Below are 26,106 nucleotides of genomic sequence, written 5' to 3'. Positions count from 1 at the left end.
TGCTTTCTCGAGCATTTTCCCCTGAGGGGATTTTTGGTGTACACAGTAGCAAACATTACCAAAAACTTCTCAAGGCTTGGCTGCATATGACACCACATACTTCAAATGACTAATGTCCTTTTGTTTGTCCCTATGTGGCCCAGTTTGGATATACACCATGGCAGTGTAAAAAGAAAATAAACACATTGAATCACATCTCAAGCTAAAAAATCAGATGGGGAAAAAAAATCCAAACTACAGTGAATACTCACAGGGCTAAAGATTAAATTGCTTGGGTCAACTTTGGGTTGTTTTTTACAACAAAATGTTTTTTTTTCTTTTTTTCTTTTTTTTTTCACAACAAAAACTTGGGTCAAATGGACCCAGTTTAGCAGGCTGTTTTTTTTTTTTTAACCAAAATTGGGTTGTTTTTTACACAGCAGTTTTAAGCATGCAGCGGAAGAGTTAGTCCAGCTCAAATAAAACACAAAATAAATCATACTCATCAGAGATGCAGTTGAACTCATTCACTGCCATTGACGGCTATAAACGTCCAAAATTCATTTAAACTATTTCTATTAGTTTAACATTTGTTTCCACTTTTGTTAACAAGAGTATGAAAACCTAGATATTTTTTTTAAATAATCTTTTTTTTTTTTTTAAGAAAAGATTATTAAAAATTAGGGGCGTCGGGCGATTAAATTATTAAAAATTAGTGGCGTCAGGCGATTAAAATTTGTAATTGTAATTAATCGCATGACTTCAATAGTTAACTCACGATTAATCACACATTTTATATCTGTTCTGAATGTACAATAATTTTCTTCTAGGTTTCCATACTCTTGTTAACAAAAGTGAAACAAAGTTAAACTAATAGAAATAGTTCAAATGAATTTTTGACGTCTATTGCCGTCAATGGTAGCGAATGAGTTAATATGTGCAAATCACTAGAGATGTGTTTTTTTTGCTCTGACAAAACAATCACAGGATGGAAATATGGTGACATCATCGAGAGCCAGCATTCTTACGACAAATTTCAAATCTGATTGGTTCAAGAAACATTTAAATCACATAAGCCTAGATTGACATGGTAGCACATAGAGTATGAAATCTGATTGGATTTTTAAAAAAAAATTAAAATAAAAATCAAATCTAATATCCACATGCACCCCGTGAGTGAGTGATGTTGACAAAAGTTCTTACAAGGTCTTATTTCATAGAAGCCAATGATGATGATTAATGCAATAGGAGATTGTAGTTATTGTGGGAAAGCAAGTGAATAAATAGCAAATAACATGACAATTTTCAGGAGGCCTGAAACACACAGCGACAGCATCACTAAACACACTACAGCTGCTATGTTTCGGTTTGGTTTTCATACAAACAGGGGAAGTGGTTAATGTGGTTTTGAGTCAGAGATTAGCACCTGTTCAATCACACAAATTCATCACAATACAGTGCAAAAGCCTGAGAAGATTCAACTCGCACAATGTAGTTGACGTGCGAACACTTTTACACATCAAGGCCAAGACGATAAAGCTTTCAGGCCTCAACGAGACCAGCAGATTCTCAAGAAGGGAACACCAGCGCACTGCTACAAACAAACCAAAACACAAAATGCAGCCGAGTAAGTATGTATTTAAAAAAAAAAAAAAAAAAAAAAAAAAATTATTAAATTTTTTTAATTGATTTGTTGGATTTTTAAAAAAAAAAAAAAAAAAAAAAGGAGAGCAATGATGATGTCAAATCGAATGAACAATACTGAGCTCTCCTGTAAAAAAAATAAAATAAAAAATAAAAATAAAAATGCAGCCGAGTAACTGATCCAAAAACAATACCGAGGAGGAGAACGGCTATCTTGTGTATTTCGTCAACCAAAAACATTTTACTAAGGGAAAATCATAAAAAAAATTATTTGATAAGTAATTTAAATCTGATTACGCGTTAGATTGCTCGATAAAAAAAATAGATCATATTGAAGTTAACGCATTACCGACCTCACTGGTTAGCGCTGATGCTAACGTTATTGTTGTATGCTATAACACAGTCACCATTGGTAAAAGTTTTCCCCCCCAACCACATGGTTTTAAGAAACAACCTTGTAGTTGTTCATCAAGTGGATCGATCCATCTGCAGCCAACCTCTGACCCTGGAACCTTGCCCTCTTTCACCACATTCTATCAACAATGAAGTTGTGTAATATCCTCTATCACGACCCCCCCCCCCCCCCCCCCCCCGGCTCAGCAGACATGCTGCTCACTATTCCTGTGGGTTTTCTTATCTCCCCTTACCCCCTCGATCCTGCCCAGCCCGGCCCCTTTCCTGTCTTCACTGGCGACACCTTCTTATCCGCCTCCCTCGACACGCACACACACAGAAATGCCTTGATGCTTTATGAGCTGTTAATGGAGTGATCTGAACATGTAAGCACAATTTAGAGTAGCAGACGCCTATAAAGTAGAAGCACAAAGTATTCACAAAAGGAGTGTAAAAGCCAGATGAACGATCAGAGGTGAAATATTTGACCCTTACTGCACATGTTGTTCGTTTTCCATGCACACATAATTTGCTAAATCAATTGATTTTTACAATGATTCAGCAGGATTGTGCCATGCTGGACGAATCTGTGTGCCGAATCTCTCTGCCAGTGCCTCGCTCAAATCACCTTCGCCACAATTTAGCTAGTTAGTTAGCTGTTTTGTTTTTTTTAATCGAGGCGACTCTCTTACAAATGTAAAGTTTACTCAGTTTATAATGGGACTGAATATAGTTTTTTTTTTTGTTTTTTTTTGTAAAATTTACTTACGAAATTTATTGTGTTCCAAATTCACAGACAAAACTACACTTCTAAACTTCCCCGGCAGGAAAATGCAGACACGCCAGTTTTTCCCCTTAGCGCCTGTTTCCAAAATTAAGGCCTCACAATTATGGTTTCATATTAGCCTAAAATCCATTTTAATAGACACGGGTAAAATCTGGCATGGAACGGCCTCAGTGTACAATTATTATTATTTTTTTGTAATTTACATTTTATTTTGGGTCGCTTTAGGAAATTTCATGGTGAAAGAATGACCTTTGTGTGTTTTTTTTTCTCTTGCTTTCAAATGTCAAAACATTTGACCCGAGCAGCATGTAAGGATTAATCCATGTTTATTTGGGTGTGTTTATGGCCATGCCTAATCTAGTGGTTAACACCCTCCTCCTCATCATCCTCAATTTGACCTCAGCCAAAACTCCATTTGTTTATACATGTTTTGTCCCTCCATCCTGCTCATCTCTTTAACACTCCCTATTGCTGAATCAGTGCTCATTAACATCTTGTTTAAAAAATATGCAACTATAGTGAGGATCACAACAATTTACTTCTCTCTCACTCTCTCTCTTCTCTCTCTCTCTCTCTCTCTCTCTCTCTCTCTCTCTCTCTCTCTCTCTCTCTCTCTCTCTCTCTCTCTCTCTCCACCCACCACTTCATGTTCTCCTTCTGCAAAACTTTCCCAAGAAGACAAACATCATGCGGTTCTGGGAAGAGGAGCTCATGCTGCGTGGCGTCTTTGTTATTTCTTCTTTTTGTAACGTGCAAAAAAGTCCTGCATCCAAGGACCCGGGTTTTGACTGTGATTAGTTACCCCCCCCACCCTTGCATACATGCATTCGCACACAGACACACAAACCTCCTGAACCTATTGCACTACTGCATATTGACAGACAGAGGGGCGGCCTCACCCTGAAGGAAGAATGGTTCAAATTCCACAGCTGATAGAAAAACACGGGAGCGAGACGGAACGGAGGAACTGATGTCAACTTCATCCGATCACTACACCACCACCAGCCCACTCCATAAATTACAGTAAAACATCTCGTATTTAATCTGTCTGAGGTTGAACAATTCGGATTTTGGCTTTATTTTTATTTTTCATTTTTATTTTTTTTATACAATATAAGACGCAAAGATACACTAAAGAAGACAGAATTAAAATTATTAACAAATTATTATGTTTGTCATGGTTAACTTCTTCTGTTAGTTTTATTTTGTGTTTCTGTAAAGTGCTTTGTGGCAACTACAACTGTTTGAAAGCGCTATATAAATAAAGATGGCTTGACTTTTTACACTTGCATTCAGATGACTGGTGTGCACGTGATAAATTCCACTGTATCCGAATGTTACAAAAGCAACATGCTACCCCACATAATAAAAAATGACAAGAAGTGACACACCCACTAAAGTTTGATTAAATGTGTTTTCTTAACACTCATATTCATAATGAGCATGAGGAAGCCCCATACAGTAGGCTTGAATGTTAGAACAAATGTTTTGTTGAGATAAAGTACAAGTTCTTCTGATAAGTGCACAACTCTTTTTTTTTTTTTAAAGCGGTCACTACAGTTACGCAACTTCCACCCGCCCTCCACAAAGTTCTGCTGCGCGCACGAGCTCAATAACAAGTTGTTGTTGTTGTCTTTTTTTTCTCCCCCTTTTCTTTTTTTAAGAATCAAGTGATTCCTACCTTTACATCCACTTCGCGGAATCAGTTCGCGTCTCTTTCTCCTCGACGTCCACTTACAGTTTAACACCTCCCGGCTACTCTTCTGCTTCTCCCTGCAAGTCACACACACATGCAATGATGATGATGATGATGATGATGATGATGATGATGATCTAATAAGAATCTCTTTGCCCTGATTTGGACCGGTCGACCAAGAGGATGCATATAATCATAGTAATGAAGGTTTCTTCATGTTGTAAAAAAAAAAGAAAAAAAAAGAAGATGCGCGCGTGCTATTAGGCTATTTTGTTTGTTTCCAGAGTAGACAAACATCTACCCGCCCAGTCGAACCCGTTGTGCATGCGTGGATCTCCGTCTGGGTCGGTGACGGTGTGGTCCTGATGCGAGTTTTAATGCCCCTTACGTCCCTTGTTGTTGCGTCTCACCTACAACGCAGGCGCGCCGGCAAGTCAACACATGCTGCCACTATATATATATATATTTTTTTCTTTTTTTTAAATATCCGCTTCGTTTTAGAAATAAACGATTTATTTCCCAGCCACCCTGAACGCGTCCGATCACAAGCTGCAGCAAAGTCAATTTCTAGTTTCTTTCCATGGTGTGCGTGCGCGTCCGGTCTCCTCACCGAGTTCAAGTCCTTGCTGTGGGGAGCTTTTCCCTTCTCTCCTGCGCTCCGTGCTTTCTCTTTCCCGGCGGTGGCGCCCACTTATGTTGATGTTCCACTTCGGGCCAGCCTTCAGCAGCAGCAGCGCGCTCCGACGTCAGCCTCATCTCTCGCATGCTCTGAGCCACACCCATCCATTCATAAAGTGGACAGCCTGTGCTTGTGTATGGGCACGTGCACGTATACGAACGGCAGCTGACACAAAATATGTTAGCACGGTACAATGTTGTATCAAAACCACACATCTGTGCTGTCTTTTTTTTTTACAATATATTCTATGCATGCACTCCCACTAGTCTAAACACAGTATTCCGATTAATGTTGCATATAAGCAGCAAAATCCACCTGTTTTTTATCTATCTCAGTGGGGCGGCCATTTTGCCACTTGCTGTCTACTGAAAATGACATCACACTTGCTCAGGGCTCAGATAACGACCAATCGGGGCTCAGCTTGCGAATGACACATGATGACCAAACTCAGAAAACAGGTGCGCGGTGATTTGCCCTCACCTGATCCCTGTGCAACTGTGATGTCATTTTTTAGCCGAAAGCAAGTGGCAAAATGGCCGCCCCTGAGATGGATAAAAATGGGTGGATTTTAGTGCTTAATTCATATTCCACAAACATAAAATAAGAGATTAGATTATTATACTAATAGTTTACTTGGACTTTATCTTTGTGATGTCAGAATTTAGGGTACAACTCTAAAAACTCACAAATTTATGAGAAAAACCTCAAATATTTGCGACATTATAAAGTGTCAAATTTGCGAGAATTTTTTTTTTCGTGCAAATTTGCCAGTTTCTAATGCCACAAATGTTAAGAGTTTTTCTCATAAATTTGTGCGTTTTTCCTCACAATCTAAAAAAAAAAAAAATTATACATGCGCCCTAATACAGTGTCGTACTATAGCACATACAGTACATGGTCATCTTTTGACATTTTTAGTGTGGCTCTTAGTGTTAAGAATATCATTTAAAGCTACTATACTGTTGCAGACAATTGCATCATCTATGTAAGAGCCCTCTACACTCACAAAAACCCAATGAGAATGGCTGTGATTTGTTATTCAGCCAAATTCCTGATAGATAGCATAAAGATAGATAAATCTTCAGCAGTATTGAACAAAAGTCATAATAATAATAATAACAACACGTTTTAGAGCAATCATTTTAAGTGAGGATAGATGACCACCTTTTTGTCTTGTGAAAATGATCAGAAAATGGTGTAGTCAACTTGATCATGTCAAAGTATTATAGTGTACTGTATACAGTTCATTTGCAATTTTGCTGTTTACTTTAAAGAAAGAAAATATGTGTTATATCAGTGAGAGGATTTCTCATACTAGATTCCTGTGACACCTTTTGGAACATACGCCCCCCCCCCTTGATTGGTTAGACCAGATGCAGCATGTCAGGCGACTATAATGTCTCCAAGACTCCTGTTCGTCCAAGCATCATTCTCACAAAGGGGAATTTAAAACCTGCCCAGGCTTGCTCCCATGTCAGTGTGTCACCACCAGGTCCAAAAGGCAATAATCACCATGTGGACAAAATACTTTGATCATTAAAAAAGACCGTGGGTAGAACGGGGCTTCAGTTTCGTCCACTTCCTTAAGTTTGGGGGGAACTAAACGAACCTTCTGTGTTCCAAAGTCGTAAAGCACCTTTATCTCAAAATATCTTTGACAGCACTTTTCTATGCCATGTCGCTATTGATCTAGCAATATGGGCACAATAGCTCCATAATGGAGCGTGTGTCCACATGTAAACATAAACCAGATTCTCGACCCGTCTCTCTTCTAAGTGGGCAAACTGCTGATCCCACTGCGCGTGTAAAAGGCTTGCATCAGCAGAGTGATGGAAAAACAAACAGCTGGCAATCGCACAGCGCCTTTACCATAGGCACGACACAATATTGACACACACAAAGGAGCCATCTCGGTCTAGTTTGGATCACTTTCACTTCTGCACGTGAGGAGCCAAAGCGGTGTTCCACACCGGCCATTGAGCCGCCACAATGGCACACGTTCGGGAGCTGAGCGGCCACAATGAGCCTCTATTTGCTCCAGAGCCTCTGTTATTCTTTCTGATGATCGCTGGAACAAAGCACGTGACAAAAGTTCCAATTGAGCTTGAACAATCCGCTCACAAAGGAGCCACAGTGACTTGATGTCTGTTGCCTCGTTGCCAACTGTACAACATCAGGGGTCAGTGTGTCATGGTCAGGCTTGGGGAGTAACGGAATACATGTAACGGCGTTACGTAATCAGATTGCAAAAAAAAATAAAAAATAACTGTATTCCATTACAGTTACAGGAAAAAACATGTAATCAGTTTACAGGTACATTTATTAAAAATGGGGATTACTTCGAGGGATTACGAGTTCGACAATGAGAGAGAGTGCGAAAGAGGGCGAGAGAGAGAGACAGAGTGAGAGAGCGAGAGAGAGCGCGTGCACGCCCGCGCGAGTGGGACCGTTGCTACATGTCGGGGAGTTGGGAAGCGAAAGAACTGACGAGTCGCGTCCTCCTCACGCGGGCAGTTTGAAAAAGCTTCACGGCAATGGCGACCGGTATTCACTGGAATTTACTCGGAGCGAAAGTTTGAGCTGAGAGTCCAGCGGCATGCTACGCGCTGTAGCTTCTTGCTAGCTAGCCAGCTAGCCTACAGCCATAATGTGAGTTACACCTTCCAAACAAATCTTCCTCCCACCAATTCACTATTTAAACATCATGCACAACATATACATGGCTAAACTTGTGACTTGTGTTCATCTATCTATCTATCTATCTATCTATCTATCTATCTATCTATCTATCTATCTATCTATCTATCTATCTATCTATCTATCTATCTATCTATCTATCTATCTATCTATCTATCTATCTATCTATCTATCTATCTATCTATCATATATATAGTGGTGATATTTATTTTTATTTTGTCTTCATGAGCATACTCAAAATTGGAGTAATCCAAAAGTAATCCAGTTACATTACTTTAATATTATGCTACTTGGATTACGTTACTAAATAAAAATTTTAGCAGGTAACTTGTAACTGTAATGGATTACAATTTAAAAGTAACCCTCCCAACCCTGGTCATGGTACACTGACAACGCGTCCAGTCACTCTCAGTAAGAGTGTTTTTTTTAAATCAAGATGATTGATATGATTTCAGTGATGCATCTCAACTGTTTTGATCAAGGAAGTTGGACCATTTACAAGGCATTCAAGCATTTTTCATGGTTATGGTCAACAAAAGTGTAACAATCCAGAATGCCACTCAGAGCACAGAACACGCTTAATTTGGATTCACCCTTCGGCTATTCACCTCCTGCGTACTTTGTCTTTAAGAATTTTGAATGAATAATTCAGTGAGGAAGTAGAGAAATGCTGAAAAGTCTATCTCACAGGGGAAAATGGAAAACAAAATTGAATGGGTTCTCCCCCATCCAAGAATTTTCACGTTTTCAATCAGTTAAGGAGTTTTAGTGTAATCCTGCTAATAAACAAACTTGACTCAAACTCAGTAAAAAACGAAAAAACACATAATAGAGGTTCATCAATCTCCTATTTAACTTTGAAACTGTTTTTGTGTTTTGGCTTTTTGGGTTGGGTCATGGGGTAATTGTGTTGTATGGTCTTGTACTATGTCCCTTATGAGGAGGATGTGTTTGCCAGTCTTGCTCTATAAAGTAAAAACAAAAATAGAAAAACATGATTTTTTTTTTTGTTAGGGTGAGGGTTGAATTGGTGGTGGAGTTTGCATGTGATAAATGCACAGTTCCGTAATTTGAAACGAAGGAAATGAAGAAGCTGCTGCTTCCACGAGTGAAGATCTTTCGGGGCAATTTCTTATTTCAACACACTCTGGGCTAGTAGTTGCCCTTGCCTAGTCTCGACCCCTGGCTCGAACCGCGTCATTATGTTGCCGAAAGTCGATCAGGAGAGCGGGATGAACAACCTCATTTGCATGAGACAGAACTGACCCCTTAGATTTAACTGGATATTTTGACTGAAGAATGTCAAACGTTTTTAGTAAGACACTTGGGAACTGTTACAAATGGTAAAAAAAATCAAAATAATAATGAGGTTAAGCAGGGTACAAAATGGAAGTCTTCTTTATAATGACATAGTCAGCGATCTAACAGCAAATTTGCCATGGTGTAAAAAATGAGTCATAAAAACATTTCCTTCAGTCTGCTAAAATAATAATAATAATAACAATTTAATCATGGTTTATCAGTTAACAGTTTCATCTATACTTTGAAACTTGTTCTGATGTTAGAAGCAAAAAAAAAATACCGGGAAATGTTGGAGACAAGGTTCAGTAATGGGTTTTTTTTTTCAGTCTTTGTTTCATCCCCAGACAAAGTTTAGTGGATAATCCAAACCCAAAGACACACAAAAATAAACAAATATTATATAAAGCACATCATTAAAAAAACAACAAAAAAAAAAAAAACTGGTGGTCACCAATGAAGATCTAGAGAAAGAAATAAGTGTGATTGACGTGTATCTTGATCTTTGAATTATCCCGACATATGCACATTACGCAGCCCCCCCCCCCCCCCCCCCCAAAAAAAAGGTGTTATGTTGTGTGACCAGTTGTCTCTTTGGCAGTCTGGACAGTGATCAGAAGGAAGATGACACATTTCCCCACAAGTGTCTGACCCGTCCATATTCATCATAACTCTTCACGGTCCTGCCCAGATTGGGGACCCGGCCTCTTTGGCCCACTGACGGGCCCGCCTGTGTCCCTGTTTGGCGTCACTCAGGTGCTATGAATAGACGCTGGCGTAGCGTCAGTGCTGTCAGCTCGGCATTGGCACGTGCGTCTCATGTCAGCACGACCACGGCGCAGTACTTCTGACTGGTGTCGCCGCACTGGCAGCACATTGGTGTTGCCATGGAAACAAGAATGAGCACAGCTACCCCATGCCCTGACATTCGTTAGTTGTTCTCAAGAAAACTCTGTTCTTCTTTCTTTTCGTGGCTTTCTCCTCATTTTTATTCAGGCTTCCTACTATTGGTAACGAACCAGTCATTTCAGGTAAAGTGCAAATGTGCTGTCTCTCAAATCTCTTCTCTCTCTCTCTCTCTCTCCCTGTGTGTGGTGTGGGAGAAACTAATGGAGAGGTGTGCGGGTCAGCGCCTAATTGACAAAAAGCCCCATAGCCTTCACAGGACAAAATGAGCAGATTGCACTGTTTGTATTTCTGCTCCATTTACCACTTTGTGTCTGATCACATAGAATTTACTCTGCACTGATGGGTAGGCAGGAAGCCATATGGCATGTCAGGTAGGGGGTTAACAAAATGAAACAAAAAAAGCAAAAGGCAGACGGTAACCTTCAGCTGCATCCTCGGCCTTCTTTTTTTCTGTCACTCATCATCTGAGAGTGTGTGGCCAATATAGGAAAAGTACTTCAAACCTTTGGAATAACCTAGATTTATGTACTAATTGGTGATAAAATATGATCTGGCCTACTACTAAGTCACAGCAATAGAGAAACAGTTTTCTTTAATAACACAATATTCTGTCAGGTGGGGAATTGCTGTCTTTAGGTCATGCCAAAGAATCTCAGTCAAGTTGATGTCATCTCTCAGTGGATCACTCCAAAAGACATTCAATTGTTGATTTACTTTGGCTCTTTGGGTCATCGCAACTCGCAAACGACCGTTAATTCATCTAATAAACTCATTTTCTCGTCAACCATAGCAACACGTCCAGGCTCTGGGCTATCAAAGCAGCCCCAAACCATCTTGTCCACGCAGTACTTTTTGCCAATAGCACAGTTTGTAAACTTTTAACGCGTATTGCCTGTAGCGATTTCTCCATTTAAATCTGTTGTTTTGATGTTTTATTTATCATAGATTTGACATGGTTTTCTATAAGTCATTAGGGGCCAATGAGGTGTCTTCCCAAAACCTGGTTGAAGACTTGTTTTGCGTTTGTTATCAAAACTTGCCAAACAACTGTCCCAATAAGATTCATTGGAGTACCAACTATGCCACTGCTGTACCTAAAGTGTGGAGCGACAGGCAATAATTTATTGATTTGTCATCAGAGAACCATAACAAATGTTGCTTAAGACATTTTTACAGTTATCAAGACCAGTTAAATTAAAAGTAACACCACGCTGCATAAAGTGAAGTTGTGAGCACGGATGTTTATGCTGGGAACACATTTGATATGTTTGTTTGTTTATACATGGGAGTGACAGAACAGCTGGGGAATGTCTTGGGCAAATATATTTGACACTGCTTTTTTTTTTTTTTTTGCACTATTCGTCTTAGCGCTAAAACTACAGTAGGCTGTTGCAATAACAAAATTAACTGCATGCATTTCTAGCCTCATGCTCGACAGCATACAATAAGAGATATTGAAAATGTTAATTTGATATTTTGCCTGATGATTGTTTTTCAAATACTGGAGGCACGTTTGGAAATGTAGTCATCATAATTAGGCTTATTAACTCATTCACTGCCATTGACGCCTATAAACGTCAAAAATTTGTTTTAACTCTTTTTTTTAGTTTAACATTTTTTTCCACTTTTGTTAACAAGAGTATGAAAACCTAGATTATTATTATTTTTTTTTAGAAATACAGATATAAAATGTGTGATTAATCGTGAGTTAACTATTAAAGTCATGCGATTAATTACAATTACAAATTTTAATCGCCTGACGCAATTTAAAGATTATTAAAAATTCGGGGCGTCAGGCGATTAAATTTTTTAATCGTAATTAATCGCATGACTTCACTAATTAACTCACAATTAATCACACATTTTATATCTGTTCTATTAGTTTAATTTTTTCCACTTTTGCTAACAAGAGTATGAAAACCTAGAAAAAAAATTTATTGTAAATTTAGAACAGATGATTAATTACAATCAAGGAAAAATACTAAAAACTAGACTTTTTTTTATAATCTTTAAAAAGAAAAGATTATTAAAAATTAGGGGCATCAGGCGATTACAATTTTTAATTGTAATTAATCGCATGACTTCAATAGTTAAGTCACGATTAATCACAAATTTTATATCTGTTCTAAATGTACAATATTTTTTTTTAGGATTTCATACTCTTGTTAACAAAAGTGGGAAAAAAAATGTTAAACTAATAGAAATAGTTCAAATGATTTTTTGACGTCTATAGCCGTCAATGGCAGTGAATGAGTTTTTTTTTTTTTTTAAACACATTGACGTTTTGTAGGATTTTATTTTTAAATGGCTCTGAGCTCATGACAGATTCAGCACTTTTTGTGTCAAAGTACATATAGATTTCAGTGCAGCTCATCAGCCATTTTTGTGGAGTGTGTGCGTTTGGGGACTCACCACCTTTTTTTGGATAGGATCCCTGCAGGGGATGACACATGGGTGGAAAGCTTGTGCAGGATGAGCGAGGCTCTTATTGCTGTCAAATGCTTCGGTTTGTGTACTTAATAGGGAAGAGTGAGTACCGTTACATGTTTTGTTTATAGTGGTCAAAGAATTTTCCATTTATTTCTTACACAGATGCATGCACAATTGTTTCCCTCCAGATGATTCTATCTCATATGCTCTTTTGAACCACCAAAACACCCTTGGCGTGTTTTGGAAAAAGATGGACAGAGCAAAGATGACACACAATTAAATTTGTGCCGGAGATGTTTGCGTATTCAGACTTCCTGTAGCGCCGTGAAGAGGCACATTCATATCACTCAGAGTAGCAGCCTCACTTGACTGACAGATCAGTGATAAGCCTTTATGAGGATATTGCGGTCATTGTTGCTGTCTACTCCGTTGCGCGCAGAAAATCATAATTGAGAGCCAAGTGAGTCGTTTGTTTACATATCTGAATTTCACATAGATTTAAAGAGTGAAAACAAAAAATTTAAAAAGTTTAACCCTGGAGAACCCAAGAACCCTTTTCTTCTTTGGAAAATTATGAATTATACATTAAATGACTGCTATAAGTTCACTGAACACCAAAATATGTTTTTTCAATTTTAACCCTTTTTTTTTAAACTAGCTCAGAGTTGCTAATTTATCAAAATATATATATAAAACATACTCCTAGGCATTCTGCAACATGATATGAAATCGATTTTCAAAAAAAACACAATTTTACCATGTGATGGTTTGCTGAGAAGCTGGTTTTGTTTGGATTGATTTCCAGCTCAACAAAACAGCATGTTGCCAGCCATCTTGTCACCACCACTCTGCACTCTGCAATATTCATCCACTAGATGGCCCCATGCAGGGGTCAGAAGTGGCACTCTGGACTTTTGAAGTTAAATTTGTAAAAAAAAAAAAAAGGTCTTTGTTATTTGAGTAGCAAAATTTATAGGGGCCAAATTTGACCCCGTGGGTTCTCCAGGGTTGTGTTTTTTTTTTTGCAATGCAAAGAACCAGATCAAAAGTGGGAATGCAAAGCAATAAAGCCCTTTTCGCACCGCATTTAGGAAGACGCAGGCATCAGTTGGGCTAGGCTTTAGCTCACCCGTGACTCTATTAAGGACAAACTAATGAAAAGAGATAGGTGGACGTTACAAACCATCAGAGATTGTAGTTGTGATATTCATCCACTAGATGGCCCCATGTAGGGGTCAGAAGTGGCACTCTGGACTTTTGAAGTTAAATTTGTAAAATAAAAAAATTAAATAAAAAAGGTCTTTGTTATTTGAGTAGCAGAATTTATAGGGGCCAAATTTGACCCCGTGGGTTCTCCAGGGTTTTAAAGTGTGAAAACAAAAAATTTAAAGAGTTGAATAAAAACAGAGCCATACTCCACGCCCAACGTCTTCATTTTTGAGAACCTGTCACTCACTCTCGCACAGGGAGATGCAGGGAAAATTGAATCTGACTTGATTTGGAGTACCGGTCTGGAACATGAATCCATCAGCGTTTTCAGGGGTGCCATCCATCCGCATGCACATGTGGCTACATAAGCAAGAAGGCCTCAACACACCCTGCACACTGGCTAACGTCAGCGCACCAACGTCAAACAGTGCCGAGTGCTAGGCAACAACAATGCCATCGCAGATGGCGGGCTCTGATGTTGATTTTGCTCTAATCTAATGCACTTAAGTCCCATTTCCTACCCGTGCCGCCTAGATGATGCGTCAGGGAATATAAAGTAAGGTCTACAAGTATTTGGACAATGTCTGTTTGGAATTAATGAGCTCCTGAAGACAAAGAAGGGACGGTCTGGCCTGATCACGTATTTTCACTTACTGAAGAGAAAAGTGGCAACCGTGAACAAGCAGAAACCGAAGGCCTTGCAAAGCACTGAGCAGTGCCGTGCTATTAAATAAATACAAAAATGAACGGTAATTGAGGGTGGTCTCTTATTGGTGTGATGGTACAGTACTTTTTTCAAAGTGCTGCATCCTTGTACTGAATGGAGAACCTGTTCAGCAAGTAAAAATAGCTCCCGTGAAATTTTTTTACATTGCAAACATGCGCAAGCATCACATTCATGTAAAGTGCAAATAAATACTATAATACAAAATCATATTACAAGTTTAGAAATTGCTACAGCTTTTGCAATAAGCGTGGTTATTGGATGACAAAATGCAGTATTAAGTTGTTTTTTTATTTTTTTTTAATCGAGCCCACCAATCAGTCAAATTATCGAATTTAATGTTAGGATTATGCTGACTACGAGGATTTTGAATGAAAAGTACAGCCTTCTTTTCATGTTGTATCCTTTAAGGGTTGAATTATTATAGTACATATCGTGTCTTGTGGAGAAATGTATATTCTTTAAAAGCATTTAGAGGATATTGACTCCACTCTAAATCAAAAAATATTTAACAACCAAATAATTTAGTATTAATTAAGTGTACTTATTATTGCACCACTTCATAATCTTTCTTTTTTGGGCCCAACGAACATGTAGTTTTTACGGAGCCCCTAAAGTGCCATGTAAGAAAGAAAAAAAAAAAAACTTTTGTGTTACCTGTAACATGCTTTATAAAGCAAATATAGCTCGGCCTCTTTGTACATGAAATGGACAGTTAAGGCTCGATGTTCACGGTCTGTCAGGTTGGAAGTACTCCTTTCCAAATTTCTAAAGTATCACGTGAATGAGGGAGCTGCTTTGCTGTTTGTTTTTAACAAGTGAGCCGGTCCATCTATGGCAGCAGACTACAGACTGGATGGGGGCTTTAGGCACTTCATCCCCCCACGGTGAGGCTTTATCCCAGCAGGCTTAGCCACACTGGCCCAGCTGCTGCCACGAGCGTGGACGGGCACGGGATCAACTGCTCACTCCTCAGCATGGTCATGAAGTTGAATGCACAAACAGGCATGCATCTATCACACTTTTTATTTTTTAATTTTTTTAAATTTTTTATTTTTTTATTTTTATTTTTTTTATTTTTTTATTATTTTAGTTATTTTTTTATATATATATATATTATTTTTTTATTTTTATTTTTTTATTTTTTTAATTTTTATTTTTTTATTATTATTATTATTATTTTTTTTTTTTTTTACCCACACTTTTTAATGTCATCATACTTCTGCTGTCAATGTATTTGATGCTGCGCTGAGTAAAATATATTTGTTCTTCAAAGTTGTATATCAAATCCAGATGTATTTGGAAATAATCTAACCCCACGTTTACGACAAAAATAAAGGACTGGGCCTCCTTAGTCTCATAATTTTGGAGGGAATGTGTATAAGCAAAGTAGCATGAACATATATGTTCATGTTTTAATCCCTCTCCAACAATTTTGTGTGCTCAGCTGGTTAACAGCAAAAAGTCAACAAGTTCTGCAGAAGTGGCCCCGGGCTTGAGAAAAGCACCAGAGTGTCACACAGTGTTATTGACTAAATGCTGATGTTTGTCTCTGCGTTTCTGAGAAAAGTGACATCAGCGTCCCATGCTTTAAAAAACGGTTTGAAAAGGTCCAATCACTTTCCCATTTCATCAGTCGCTTTTCAGTAATATCTCCCTATGTGTGTTGTACTGTTCCAGAAAGTTATGTAACATCAGCGTCTGTGTCATTGGGGACCTCATTTTAGCCATCAGTTCTACTGCTGAGACTGCCCCCCCCCCCCCCAACCCAAGCACACATCAGTCGACTGCGAGGTGTGACACGACACGACCTACTAAAATGTATCGACTGCATCGCAACGTGTGACGTTTGTGTGGCTCCCGGCGCATGTCCGCCGTTTACGTGGCCCAGGCATCGGCATCGACCCCACAGTCAGCTGGCACCTGGCAAATTTGAGTTACATAACATGTCATGAGTGTATGGCTTCAAAACAAGTCTTGTCGCTTGATGTTATGTGATCAGTGTTGACTGCAAACCAGGAAGAAAAAAAATAAAAAAACGCGACTACAACTCTGGGATTTAGTTTAGCTGCAGACCGACAAACAGCGTACAATTCCTCACTGACCTCATTCTTCTTATCTCGTCACGATAAGGTGGACGGATTATGGTGATACTTCGTTGCATGATATGAGCAAAAAATAAAAAGTGCATGTGAAACGTGATAAGGCTACAAGAGACGACATCCGCTATCAATGGTGAATGATGGGTTAGCACAGTAGCTCTTGCACCAAGTTTAACCCTGGAGAACCCAAGAACCCTTTTCTTCTTTGGAAAATTATGAATTATACATTAAATGACTGCTTTAAGTTCACTAAACACCAAAATATGTTTTTTCAATGTTTTTTTTCAATTTATTCCCTAATTTAGGATTAGGGCGAAATTTGACCCTTTGGGATTTAGGGGTATCATTTCGAAAAATCTGAATAACAAAAACTGTCAGTAAACTATCTCGAATTTAAGAAAATAATCAATCAAATACTCAGCTACATTGAACAATATAATTTTTTGTTTTATTTGTTAAAAATTAGTTTTAACTCTTTTTTTTTTAGTTTAACATTTTTTTCCACTTTTGTTAACAAGAGTATGAAAAACTAGACTTTTTTTTTTAAATAATCTTTAAAAATAAAAGATTATTAAAAATTAGGGGCATCAGGCGATTACAATTTTTAATTGTAATTAATCGCATGACTTCAATAGTTAAATCACGATTAATCACAAATTTTATATCTGTTCTAAATGTACAATATTTTTTTCTAGGTTTTCATACTCTTGTTAACAAAAGTGGAAAAAAAATGTTAAACTAATAGAAATACTTCAAATGAATTTTTGACGTCTATAGCCGTCAATGGCAGTGAATGAGTTTTGTTTTGTTTTTTTAAACACATTGACGTTTTGTAGGATTTTATTTTTAAATGGCTCTGAGCTCATGACAGATTCAGCACTTTTTGTGTCAAAGTACATATAGATTTCAGTGCAGCTCATCAGCCATTTTTGTGGACACCACTAAACACCAAAATATATGTTTTTTCAATGTATTCCCTAATTTAGGATTAGGGCGAAATTTGACCCTTTTGGGATTTAGGGGTATCATTTCGAAAAATCTGAATAACAAAAACTGTCAGTAAACTATTTCGAATTTAAGAAAATAATCAATCAAATACACAGCTACATTGAACAATATAATTTTTTTGTTTTATTTGTTGCATTTTGGCCATCTTGTCACCACCACTCTGGCTCATGTAAGTGCAATATTCATCCACTAGATGGCCCCATGCAGGGGTCAGAAGTGGCACTCTGGACTTTTGAAGTTAAATTTGTAAAAAGAAAAAGAAAAAAAAGGTCTTTGTTATTTGAGTAGCAGAATTTATAGGGGCCAAATTTGACCCCGTGGGTTCTCCAGGGTTAATAAAAAAAAAAAAGTGTGATAACTACAGAACCACAAATGGAACAGAGCATCATAGTAAACTGTCTGGTTACACAGTACACTATGAGCTACATTATTAATTAAATACACAGTTTCACCATGCAAATGATAACAAATAGAATGTAGCTAAAAGCAACATGGCTAATGGCTAACATGGAAATATCCGGACCAAAACTTGGCACTTGCCGTTCCCTCATCTACAATTTTATGAACTTCTCTTTACAGTTGTATGGCAGTTCGGAATGTGTGAACAGTTAATCCATCCATCCTCATACTGCTTATCCTCATTAGGGTCACGGGTGTGCTGTAACCTATCCCAGCTGACTTCGGGCCAGAGGCAGGGTACACACTGGACTGGACTGTCAAGTCGATCACGGGGCACGTATTGACTGACATAGACAAATAAGCATTCATACTCGCATTCAAAATTTAGAGCCTTCAATTAAGCCTAAGTGCAGAACAAATTAATTCACTTTAAAAATTTGTGAAATCATAACGATTCGGAAGTCAACCAGGGTCAAGGAACAGATTGTGTTTAACTTTGGAGGTTCTGCTTGGACCTTACATATTGTGTTAAATACCTGATCCAGCAATCAGTTGTAGATTGCATCTTAAACTGGTAAAGTAGAAGGAGAATCATTCATTAGCCACTCCCATTTGGATCTAAAAAATTATATGAAGAATTTATCCGCAATATGGGTGCACACATTGTAAAGCAGTATTAATTGGAGATTTGAGTAAATATCTAAAAGACTAGCTACTTGTTTTTAGCGATTGCTTTTCGGTGTGTTTTTCTTTGAAAAGAAATTGTGAAAAGCTTTCATTGAGTATTTTCCATTTGTTTTTAATTTAATTTATAAAACATAGCACAAAAGTACCACTGCTTACTCACCAACTTTGAGACGGTTGCTTTCAGACCATTAACAAAAATCCATGCTGTCCTCTAGTGGCGTTTCTTTGTAATACAGATATTTAAATATTTCATTACTGAACTAAAAGTTCATAAACAGGTAAACATTTTGCCATTAAAAATATCTATACATTTTATTTACACATCTGAGCCATCTTCGATAGGCTAACACACATCTCAAGACACACTACACTTCTCCACATAATGCATACTTCATCATAAAAATGAATTTGACACCAACCGCCCTTCCAGAATCCGACCTCCTGCGTGTGCTACATTCGGAATCATATTGCGGAAATATTGTATGACATCCGTTTGATATCCGGATACTCGGCCATGATAAAGGTGAAGTCCTATGTCTGCGTGTAGCGTATAATTTCGTTGAGGTCATATCCTGTCACGGCGAAGGCATAGCCATCTCCATCGCAGAACTTGGCGCCGCAGATTTGTGTGTCTGTCACGCACTCATTATGTAGATGTGCAACCTAAGACCAAATATAAGACATTTATAGAAAGGAAGTGCACGGAAAAGTAGAAATCGAGCTACGCGGTTGGGCTTACTTCCACACTGTTGCTTTCTGGGGTTACTGTCAGGTGCCACACCCTGACAAAAGAATCTTCAGCGGCAGACAGGAGCTGAGGACCACAACAACGCATTTAAATCACACAGAACCTGCCAATAAATGTTTCGTTCCTAAACTGACCAGCCCAGAAAAAGGAGCAATGTCCAGTGAGTAGATCCAACGGGCGTGTGCGTTGACCTCGGCATGCAGAATTCCCGTCACGGCCTCGTAGAGACGGATCTGGCCCGTTCCGTAACCTGCCACCGCTGTACCTTTCCACAGCTTCACGGATGAGCAGCTCATACTGACAGGATGATAGAGGATCATTGCGGTGAGGAAACAAAAAAAAAGCGGCAATTACATTAGAGGAATGAGTGATAAGGAAGCGAAGACAGAGGAAACAGATCAGGTAATGACGCAAAATGATGTATATAGGAGGAAGAGGATGATATCGGAAAGGTAGATAACCACACTTTATCCCGCCAGAAATGCACCAAGAAAGTAGCTTAAAAAAGCAATCACAAATGAAAACAAAACTGTTTTGCTACTCGACACCTAATTCTTACTCAAATCCACTAATCTTGTTGAGGAGCTGAAACTCTTCCCCAGATTTCCACACACACAAGGTGCCGCCGTCATCAGCGCTGACCAGGTCGGCGATACACTCCTGAGGGGAAGACGGACATCCGCAGAATAGAAGATCATGTTATTGACTGACTGATCGATATTGCTAATACTTTTCAAGCACATTTATATGAAAAATAACCTTTAACCCTGGAGAACCCACGGGGTCAAATTTGGCCCCTATAAATTCTGCTACTCAAATAACAAAGACCTTTTTTATTTTACAAATTTAACTTCAAAAGTCCAGAGTGCCACTTCTGACCCCTGCATGGGGCCATCTAGTGGATGAATATCACAACTACAATCTCTGATGGTTTGTAACGTCGACCTATCTCTTTTCATTAGTGTGTCCTTAATAGAGTCACGGGTGAGCTAAAGCCTATCCCAACTGATGCCTGCGTCTTCCTAAATGCGGTGCGAAAAGGGCTTTATTGCTTTGCATTCCCACTTTTGATCTGGTTCTTTGCATTGCAAAAAAAAAAAAAAACACAACCCTGGAGAACCCACGGGGTCAAATTTGGCCCCTATAAATTCTGCTACTCAAATAACAAAGACCTTTTTTATTTTATTTTTTTATTTTACAAATTTAACTTCAAAAGTCCAGAGTGCCACTTCTGACCCCAGCATGGGGCCATCTAGTGGATGAATATCACAACTACAATCTCTGATGGTTTGTAACGTCCACCTATCTCTTTTCATTAGTGTGTCCTTAATAGAGTCACGGGTGAGCTAAAGCCTAGCCCAACTGATGCCTGCGTCTTCCTAAATGCGGTGCGAAAAGGGCTTTATTGCTTTGCATTCCCACTTTTGATCTGGTTCTTTGCATTGCAAAAAAAAAACCACAACCCTGGAGAACCCACGGGGTCAAATTTGGCCCCAATAAATTCTGCTACTCAAATAACAAAGACTTTTTTTTTTTTTTTTTACAAATTTAACTTCAAAAGTCCAGAGTGCCACTTCTGACCCCTGCGTGGGGCCCTCTAGTGGATGAATATTGCACTTACATGAGCCAGAGTGGTGGTGACAAGATGGCTGGCAATATGCTGTTTTGTTGAGCTGGAAATCAATCCAAACAAAACCATGTTCTCAGCAAACCATCAGATGGTAAAATTGTTTTTTTTTTTGGTTAATCTATTTCATATCATGTTGCAGAATGTCTAGGAGTATGTTTTATATATATATTTTGATAAATTAGCAACTCTGAGCTAGCTATTGAAAAAATAAACATATATTTTGGTGTTCAGTGAACTTATAGCAGTCATTTAATGTATAATTCAGAATTTTCCAAAGAAGAAAAGGGTTCTTGGGTTCTCCAGGGTTAAAAAAACCTTCATGATCAATAAACACAAAAACACCCAGGGACAATCAGGATGAACTATCCATTAAGTTTTACTTGACTTTTTTTTTTCCTCTTTGCCATTACTTGTAACTTCTTAGTGTGGTCGCTGAGACCTTTATGTGGGGGCATCATACATGCAAGATATGAATTAATACTGCCATCAAAAGTACACTACATCCAAGTATGCAATTCCTCACCACTATGTAGCTAAATATAGTATATGGCATATTGTATCGGAGACATCTCACAATAAAGTACAATAAGCAATATGATCATTTATAATAATACCTGACTGCCTGAGCACTCTGGGGCCAAGTCAGTGACGGGCTCCTTGTGCTCTTCCAGTACCTCAGACAGGGTGATATTACTGCCTTTACTGGGAACATCAAAAACCAGGATTCCACAAGAGGACAGACCTGCAATATCAGGAAGAGACAAGAGACCACTGAATTCCAATCCATCCATCCATTTGAGCCTATCCAGGTTGATGGTGGCATGAACTGGCTGTCAATCAATCGCAGATGACTAATTTTTGGAATGTGGGAGGAAGTCAGAGTATGAATTCTGTAATGTAAACTACAATGTTGCTGTTTAGCTCAAAATAAATTTGTTTCACTCTTTACTTACCCACACATATGTAATTCTCCCACACAGCAGCGATCCCCCGAGCAAACACGGCCTGAGCTGAGGACAAAGGACACATTTACGACACATAATAGAGGCTAAATGGTAAAAATAATTACAAGATATTTTATTGGATCGCATTACACTAGACATGTGTACCTAATGAAATGTCTAATAAGTGGAATAGCTTTTTTTAGGTTTAAGTTACCTGTTGGTATTTCAGGAGTATCCAGTGCATGCCAGTACACCATGATGGAGCCATCTGATTCATACATCTTGAAAGGAAAACACAGAGATGCTGTAACAAGACTTTTTATTCATGTGTAGTAAAAAAAAAATCGACTCAAAAATGTTTTACCTGGATGCCTTTCTGTGAAGTGACTACCAGCAGATCACGAGAGGGCAAAACACAAAATGCAGCCTATTGCAAGAAAACACAAATAACAAATGTTTAATCTCCTGAAATGTGAACAAGTTCAAATATAATGCTCGTTTTGAGTTTAGAGAATATAAGGGGAAAAACATTTCGAATACGTAAAATACACAAAACATTCAGGGAAAGAAAAAATAAACAATAAATGGCTTAATGTCCCGCAATTCTGCAAAGATCCTTATTGCTGCACAATGCCTGACCTGCATGATGAGCGATGGACTAGTTGCGACGTTGGGCTCCTTGGACTGCAGTTGACGGTGGGAGTAATTGAGGCCGTCCCACGACGCGCTGACCATATTGACCACATTGGCGTGGACCACCGTGAAGTAGGTGAGGCGCCGCGGGGCGATACGCAGCACGCTCAGGTTGTTGTACAACGCGGACGCGCTGTTCTTAATCGGGATGTTCTTCTCTTTGTGATACATCGAAAGGCTTGATTCGGTATCATTTACTGGTCGGAAAAATATGTCAGCCGAATCGTGTTCCTTCTTCAAAAAGAATCGACCGTAACATAAAAACGTTCAGCTTCGTACTTAGCATTAGCAGCTAGGCTAACTAGGTTACTGTTAGCAACGCAGTCAAATAATTTACAAAAATAACACTGTCATTGTTGTGTTGTGAAATTTCAATGCGATTGCTTGACAACCATGAAATAATTGCTGGTCTCCGTAATTACTGTCAAATTGACTTGCAGCAAGCGCTAATCTCGATGGGATTTCCTCGGCGTCTACTGCAGCCATAGAGACGAATGTATGACGTCAAAACCACGTGCTCAGTTGCCAGGCAACCGTAGCATAACCCGGAAGTGGAGGCAAATAAGTAAAAAACGATTAAAAAAAGAAGATACAATCAGAAACTTCAAGACAAACGTGAGCCGATTAGTTAAAGGTATGTATGTTTGTTTGTTTTTTAATGTATTTTAAGTGAGCAAACGATGTAAATAATATAATAAACAGCCACACGGTAACCATGTTAGTGTGTCTGATTTTTCTATCCACAACTGTTGGATGGATACATCGATAACAGAAAATTTCCTTTTCGTCCACCCTAACAAATACACGTCAAATCAACCACAAATGACTCATAATCTGTCTGCACTGCACGCCGTACGTCTAATGGAATTAACGGATCTCCCAAAAATTCATAATTTACACGAAAGCGCATTATGACAAAGACGCAAAGGTTCACCATATATGTGGCATATTGATCAACTGTGACTGTATAAATACTAAGTGTAAACCCTCAAAATACAAAGCTCAGCGCATGCTAACTTGTGGCATGACTCATTGCAGTTTTAAAAACCGCCATGAGAGTGAGTATGATTCAAAATGTTGCTTTATCATAATTTATATATAGTGCCGCTATGAACTACATGTGTACAACCAAATACAATAGTGTTGTTGTTTTTTTAAACAATAGTAATGTTTATTTTGTGGGTTGCCGTTATTTCAAGACATAATCTTTTACTATATTATGTTGAGAATTGTTTCTGATGCCCCCCCCCCCCCCCTCTTATATAGCTGAATTAAGGTGACCAAACACTACCAAGATGTCCCGCTCTACATCCAAAGCCCAAGCTGACAAGGGTAAGACGCCTGCTCGAGTGTCCCCACCGCCGTCCCATGAGCCGGAAGAGGAAGACATTATCCCCGGATGTCTGACTCAGAGCCAATGGATGGAAATGTTAGTCCAAGAAGAGGCAGAGGATGTAATAGGGGAAATAATGGCTGATCTGATGATCAGTGTCATGGAAGGCTGCTACAACGTCCACATTGAAAGACAGGTAAAGCATCCATCCATTTGTCCATTTTATATAGCGCTTCTCCTTATTAAGGTCACACAATTCAGTCTTCCTTGACCCGCACATGCATTTTTGGAGGGAATGCGATAGGATCAGAGATCAATCAACGGAATTGAATTATTTTTTTCCCCAGCTACCATCTTTCACTGCCTACTGGGCCAAGGATCACTTCATACAGACTGTGGAGCAGAAACTCATGTGCCGAGATAGATGGGAAGATGCAATGGAATTGGCCGCAACAGAAGACTCAGAACCAGTACCTATCAATCCAGATGTGTGGGCGGAAGGATGTTTTCCTGTTATACATGGAGCACCTCCATCTGAGCCTGCGTCACCACAGGTACCTTTAACTGTCTTTTCTAAAACTCTATTCTTCTAATATAATAGAACCTCAGAATTGAAACACCCCCAAAGTGGTATAATTTGAAATGTAACCCCCCCAAATCTGGAAATGTATAAGTCAAAAGCAAAAACTGTAGAGTCATATTATTCTAAAGTAATGGCAATCTTACTGGAGCAAAATTTGTGGCTACTCTACCCACCTGAGTAATATACCATATTATACTTGTTTATATAACACTTAGACATATTGATTCCAGAAATACTCTGCAAACATTTTCATGTTGCTTCTTTATTGCAATGCTTTAAGAGTAGTTTTACTTTGAGTTTTAATAGTTGTCTTCCAGTGTGGTTAACATCTCTTTATCCTTGTATGACATTTAAAAGTAATTTAAATTTTTAATTGTATTATGATTATGATGACAGCCTGAGTCTGGAACAGTTAAATTCACTTCTAATTTGAACGAGTAGTGCTAACAAATTGTGTCCGTGTGTCTTACAAATTGTCCTTTTATGTTTATAATTTAAAACTAATGTCACACTTTCTATACACAGATCAAGCAGGAAGCTGATATTTGCGAGGAGCTTAAACCAGCACATCCTGAAGAAAACCAGCAAAATGCTCCCATACCACATAGCAGCATGTCCCCCGAGCAATCTGAAGGGAAAATAAGTCCCAGCAGGCCTGAGGATGAGAAAATTTGCAAAAAAACAAGTCCTTGCCCCAAACAAAAGACTTCCACCAAGAAAAAACAAAAACATTCTTTACCTCCAAAGTTTACCGAAAGTACTGTCTTGCCACCTGTGTCATGTGCAGCCGGAAACATGTCTGGTTTAAAACATATAAGCACATCACCACAACAACCAAAGGAGAAACAAACTATACCTAAGCTTGCCTCTTTGCCTCGACACTGGATCACTCCTCAGTATGAGATTGACAAGTGCACAAAATCTAGCATCAAAAAATCCGATGGACAATCCAAACCAGCGCCTGTGTCTAGTAGTCCTCTGACTGGTATGATGGGAACTTCTTGGAATGCTGCAAACAGAGATCATCACTTGGACAGATTGTCTCCTATTAAGGACGAGAAGATGATGGCAAGAGCTTTGAGGATGGACACCATAGATTTAGCCCAAGGTGTTTCTCTAATGGATCCCCAGAGAACACAAACGGGGCCACTTCCATTCAAATCACAACCTCACTCTGCCAACGGTGCCAAGCTGAGGCCGATCAACAGTGAGTCTGTAACATCAACTTTCCCCGTGGATCAGCTGACGACAAAACGTTCACCCAAGGTTACCCAATTGTCGCCGTCTGACAAATTTAAGTTTTGATTTAAAAGTAACAAATTATTTGCAAAAATTTTGGGATACTTTCACATTCTTCCTCTTCGAGCAATAAAAATGACAGTGCTTTTTGTTCATGTGTGTGTTTATGTGGAGGGGGGGTGCATACAACGCCCCCAAAGTTTGGGCACATAAATAAAAGCCTGAAATGTAGTAAGGTCCACTAGTTTAACTACTTTAGATATGGAAGACCGTTGAATGAGCGCACCACCTCTA

At 38.8% G+C, this 26,106-nt stretch overlaps 2 protein-coding genes across 4 annotated transcripts; one reads left to right on the top strand and one right to left on the bottom strand.

The window, feature by feature from the left end:
* Positions 1-7,594: 7,594 nt before the first annotated feature.
* c20h2orf81 (chromosome 20 C2orf81 homolog) lies at positions 7,595-25,964 on the top strand. Of its 3 annotated transcripts, XM_077562565.1 has the most exons (5): positions 22,741-22,768; positions 23,098-23,291; positions 23,924-24,186; positions 24,338-24,544; positions 25,099-25,964. In XM_077562565.1, exons 3-5 carry the CDS (start codon positions 23,953-23,955, stop codon positions 25,876-25,878), a joined length of 1,221 nt encoding a protein of 406 aa, XP_077418691.1. In that variant the 5' UTR covers positions 22,741-22,768; positions 23,098-23,291; positions 23,924-23,952; the 3' UTR covers positions 25,879-25,964. The 3 variants fall into 3 exon arrangements, with proteins under 3 accessions (XP_077418692.1, XP_077418691.1, XP_077418690.1); XM_077562566.1 differs by lacking the exons at positions 22,741-22,768; positions 23,098-23,291 and adding an exon at positions 7,595-7,827; XM_077562564.1 differs by having other exon boundaries at positions 22,753-23,291.
* wdr54 (WD repeat domain 54) lies at positions 18,739-22,828 on the bottom strand. The gene is made up of 9 exons (XM_077562567.1): positions 22,604-22,828; positions 22,329-22,391; positions 22,179-22,245; positions 21,974-22,030; positions 21,635-21,762; positions 19,950-20,050; positions 19,525-19,687; positions 19,382-19,456; positions 18,739-19,305 (listed from the first exon to the last, which is right to left on the bottom strand). The coding sequence occupies exons 1-9, from the start codon at positions 22,826-22,828 to the stop codon at positions 19,174-19,176; spliced, it is 1,011 nt and encodes a 336-aa protein (XP_077418693.1). The 3' UTR covers positions 18,739-19,173.
* Positions 25,965-26,106: the final 142 nt, after the last annotated feature.

This window comes from Vanacampus margaritifer, chromosome 3, assembly GCF_051991255.1.
Source record: "Vanacampus margaritifer isolate UIUO_Vmar chromosome 3, RoL_Vmar_1.0, whole genome shotgun sequence".
NCBI lineage: Eukaryota > Metazoa > Chordata > Actinopteri > Syngnathiformes > Syngnathidae > Vanacampus > Vanacampus margaritifer.
This window is presented reverse-complemented; position numbering and strand designations above follow the sequence as displayed.